This window comes from Plasmodium reichenowi, chromosome 11 (genome assembly GCF_001601855.1).
Source record: "Plasmodium reichenowi strain SY57 chromosome 11, whole genome shotgun sequence".
Taxonomy (NCBI): Eukaryota; Apicomplexa; class Aconoidasida; order Haemosporida; family Plasmodiidae; genus Plasmodium; species Plasmodium reichenowi.
Genome location: NC_033656.1, coordinates 851,634 through 852,201, shown reverse-complemented (window position 1 = coordinate 852,201; position 568 = coordinate 851,634). Strand labels below are relative to the sequence as shown.

At 18.8% G+C, this 568-nt stretch overlaps 1 protein-coding gene across 1 annotated transcript in view; it reads right to left on the bottom strand.

Annotated features, from left to right (window-relative positions):
- PRSY57_1122300 (splicing factor, putative) overlaps positions 1-322 on the bottom strand; it is a gene marked incomplete at both ends in the record, with an annotated part of 1,209 nt that extends 887 nt beyond the window's left edge. Inside the window, one exon of the mRNA XM_012908187.2 lies at positions 148-322. Within this exon, the coding sequence (XP_012763641.1) occupies positions 148-322 (175 nt within the window). The remainder of the gene's footprint in view (positions 1-147) is intronic.
- Between the last annotated feature and the right edge of the window lie 246 nt (positions 323-568).

Here is a 568-nt window from a genome sequence, read left to right as displayed (position 1 = left end):
AAAAAAAAAAAAATATATATACATATATATATATATATATATATATATATACATACGTTTAGATAAAAACATTTGTTGTATTTTAATTTTTAATCATATCTTTTTATTTGCTCATAATATTTTTCTCCCTCCCCCTTTTGTCATTACCTTCATTGGCCCCTCTTTTTAATTGCCTATACACAGTAGCCCTTTGAATAACATCTAATATTTGATTTGTTAATTCTGGAGAAGCTAATGGAAAAATCTTCGCATTTATTTCTTCTTCCTCTTCATCGACCTCTGAATTATGTACGCTCTCGTTTGAAATTAATGTATTGGGCATTTTTTTTTTTTAATTATACTTATAATTTTATTTTTTTATTATTTTTATGGCAAATCAAATGAAAAAATATAACACCAATGTGGATAATATATATGTAAATATATAAATATAAATATAAAAATATATATATATATATATATATAAATTTATTTATATTTATGTATTATAATAATAATTTTGTTCGTAAAATATATATATATATCTACATATACATTTATGTATATATATATATATATATATATTTTA